The sequence below is a fragment of the Hippopotamus amphibius genome, chromosome 6, assembly GCF_030028045.1.
Source record: "Hippopotamus amphibius kiboko isolate mHipAmp2 chromosome 6, mHipAmp2.hap2, whole genome shotgun sequence".
NCBI lineage: Eukaryota > Metazoa > Chordata > Mammalia > Artiodactyla > Hippopotamidae > Hippopotamus > Hippopotamus amphibius.
Window position 1 is genome coordinate 14,130,216 of NC_080191.1, and position 2,976 is coordinate 14,133,191.

Sequence of the window (2,976 nt, forward strand, 5' to 3'; positions counted from 1 at the left end):
GATCCCCACAAAATGTGGCCTGGCAGAAAAGGGAAGTTCCCCACTCTGCCGAATGATGCAAGCTGGGTCCACAGTGGACCACACTGCTCTCAGCATCACTTCTAAAGGCATCCCTTGGCAAGGGCTGTCCATTAGGGGCACTGCCACCAGTCCGGCTCAAATCCCTGGGCTTGGGGGTAGCCATGGTCAGGGTCTGCAGCCTTCACACCATCTGGACTTCTGATTCCTCAGCTACTCCCTGAAGCTCTCCCACAACACCCCCAGAGGGGGGCTCAGTTGTTGGAGGGGGCTCTCCCAGAGCTTCGGACAGCACATAGTAGACAACCTCTTGCTCGCCTTGGGCGGTGGTCTGATTCACCACATGGATGACAGGGCTAGAAGTGTCCTCAGAGGCCGAGAGGGCTGTCCCCTCACAGCCCCCGCCTTCCTCTTCCTCTTCAGCCTCTTCCTGGGGTCCTGGCTCCCCTGTCACTGTTTCTAGAATGATGCCCTGCAGGCTGCTCTCATTCAGTGATGCTCCCAGGCCTGATCCCTCCAGTGGCTGCCGCAGCAGTTGCTGTGTCAGCTCTACACTCTCATAGCGAACCAGCTGCAGCCGCGTGTAGCCATCTTCATGCTCCTTGTACCGAAAACGGGGGTGCCCTGAGGGCCACTTGAACTGGTGTTTCTTGCGAAGGTGCACAGTGAGGTTGTTACCCCTCGTGAAGCATTTGTCACACACGTGGCATCGGTACCTTGGCTCTGAGTCTCCTTCATGTACCTTTCGGTAATGGGACTTGATAGAGCAGAGTGACCGGGCACTGAAGGTGCAGTTCTCGAAATCACACCTGTAACCTGGCTCCTTGCTATGGGTATCCAGGTGCTTCTGGAGGTCGATCAGATTCTTGCAGCTATAGTCGCAATAGTCACATTTAAAGGGCCGGTCCTCGCTGTGGCGAAAGCGCATGTGGTTTTGGAGGGAGGATGGGAGCGGGCAGGTCATGTTGCACAGAGGGCACTTGTAGTGGTTCACGTGGTTACGCATGTGGTCCCGCAGCAGCCGCTCCGTGGCAAATCTCTTGGAACAGTGAGAGCACTGGAAGTGCTGCTGATCCAATGAGGTCTGCCGACGGATGTGATCTAAGAACTTGGTGTTGTTGGCAAACATGCCCCCACAGGTGGGGCAGGCCACCACCTTCTCCTGGGTATGGCTGCAGAGGTGCTCTCGAAGCTTAAAACAGTCCTTGAAGGTGCAGGTACAGCCTTTCCAGCCACAAAGTACCATGTGGTTGTCCTTGCCGACCGCTTGGTATTCACAGCACAGGCTGTGTGCTTCCACATGCCGATAGAACCACTCGGGATTGTCGAAGGAGCTCTCACAATGCTCCCACAGACACAGGAAGTGGTCAGGGATGTCAGGGATGAGGTTACGGCTCTGGAAGTCCAGGATGCAGGGGCTGAGGTCGGCCTGGCTCTGCAGGGCCTGCAGCCCCCACTGTTTCAGCTTGGTGTGGTAGCAGTGGAAGTAGACATGGCGGATGAGATCAGCAGAATTGTCCAGAGAACAAAAGCCACACTCCTGCCACAAGCAGGAGAATTCTTCCTCCAGGGGGTCCTCCTCCTCCTCCTCCTCTTCCTCCCTGGAGCCCTGCAGGTGCTGCTGCAGGTGCTGGGTGACGTGCTCACTGAACTCCTCCATGGCCGAGCACACAAAGGAGCAGGACCCCCACTCACACTGTAGCCCCAGGTTCTCCTTTCGGGGAACTTTCCCAGGGGGCGGCATGGCCTTCACCCGCCCGTCAATCGGCTCTGGGGTCTCTTTTGCTGTGGGTTTGATGTATATGGCCTTTATTATGTTGAGGTAGCTTCCCTCTATGCCCACCTTCTGGAGAGTTTTTATCATAAATGGGTGTTGAATTTTGTCAAAAGCTTTTTCAGCATCTATGGAGATGATCATATGGTTTTTATCCTTCAACTTCTTAATATGCTGTATCACATTGATTGATTTGAGTATACTGTAGAATCCTTGCATTTTAGGTACTAAAATCACGGTGTATGATCCTTTGAATGTGTTGTTGGATTCTGTCGGCTAGTATTTTGTTGAGGATTTTTGCATCTAAATTCATCAGTGATATTGGTCTATAACTTTCTTTTTTCATAGTATCTTTGTCTGGTTTTGGTATCAGGGTGATGGTGGCCTCAGAAAATGAGTTTGGGAGTGTTCCTTCCTCTGCAATATTCTGGAAGAGTTTGAGAAGGATGGGTGTTAGCTCTTCTCTAAATGTTTGATAAAATTCACCTGTGAAGCCATCTGGTCCTGGACTTTTGTTTGTTGGAAGATTTTAACATACAGTTTCAATTTCATTACTTGTGATTGGTCAGTTCATATTTTCTATTTCCTCCTGATTCAGTATTGGAAAGTTATACCTTTCTAAGAATTTGTCCATTTCATCCAGGTTGTCCATTTTACTGGTATGTAGTTGCTTGTATGGTGTCTTATGGTGCTTTTTATTTCTGTGGTGTCCATTGTAATTTCTCGTGTTTCATTTTTTTTTTTTTTATTTTTAATTTTATTTTTTTGGGGGTACACCAGGTTCAATCAACTGTTTTTATACACATATCCCCATATTCCATCCCTTCCTTGACGGCCCCCCCTCGAGTCCCCCCCACCCTCCCTGCCCCAGTCCTCTAAGGCATCTTCCATCCTCGAGTTGGACTCCCTTTGTTATACAACAACTTCCCACTGACTATTTTACAGTTGGTAGTATATATATGTCTGTGCTACTCTCTCGCTTCTTCTCAGTTTCCCCTTCACCCCCCGCCCCCTCCCATACCTCGAGTTCTCCAGTCCATTATCTGTATCTGCTTCCTTGTTCTTCTCACTGAGTTCATCAGTACCATTTTTAGATTCCATATATGTGAGTTAGCATACAATATTTGTCCTTCTCTTTCTGACTTACTTCACTATGTATGACAGATTGTAGTTCTATCCACCTC

The 2,976-nt window shown here is 49.8% G+C and overlaps 1 protein-coding gene across 1 annotated transcript; it reads right to left on the reverse strand.

The window, feature by feature from the left end:
* Window positions 1-202: 202 nt before the first annotated feature.
* Window positions 203-1,772, reverse strand: LOC130855847 (histone H4 transcription factor-like). The gene has a single exon (XM_057739870.1). It carries the CDS (start codon window positions 1,760-1,762, stop codon window positions 203-205), a length of 1,560 nt encoding a protein of 519 aa, XP_057595853.1. The 5' UTR covers window positions 1,763-1,772.
* Between the last annotated feature and the right edge of the window lie 1,204 nt (window positions 1,773-2,976).

Excerpts from the sequence above, each read along its gene's own strand:
- LOC130855847 (XM_057739870.1), bottom strand. The coding sequence starts at position 1,762 with ATGCCGCCCCCTGGGAAAGTTCCCCGAAAGGAGAACCTGGGGCTACAG.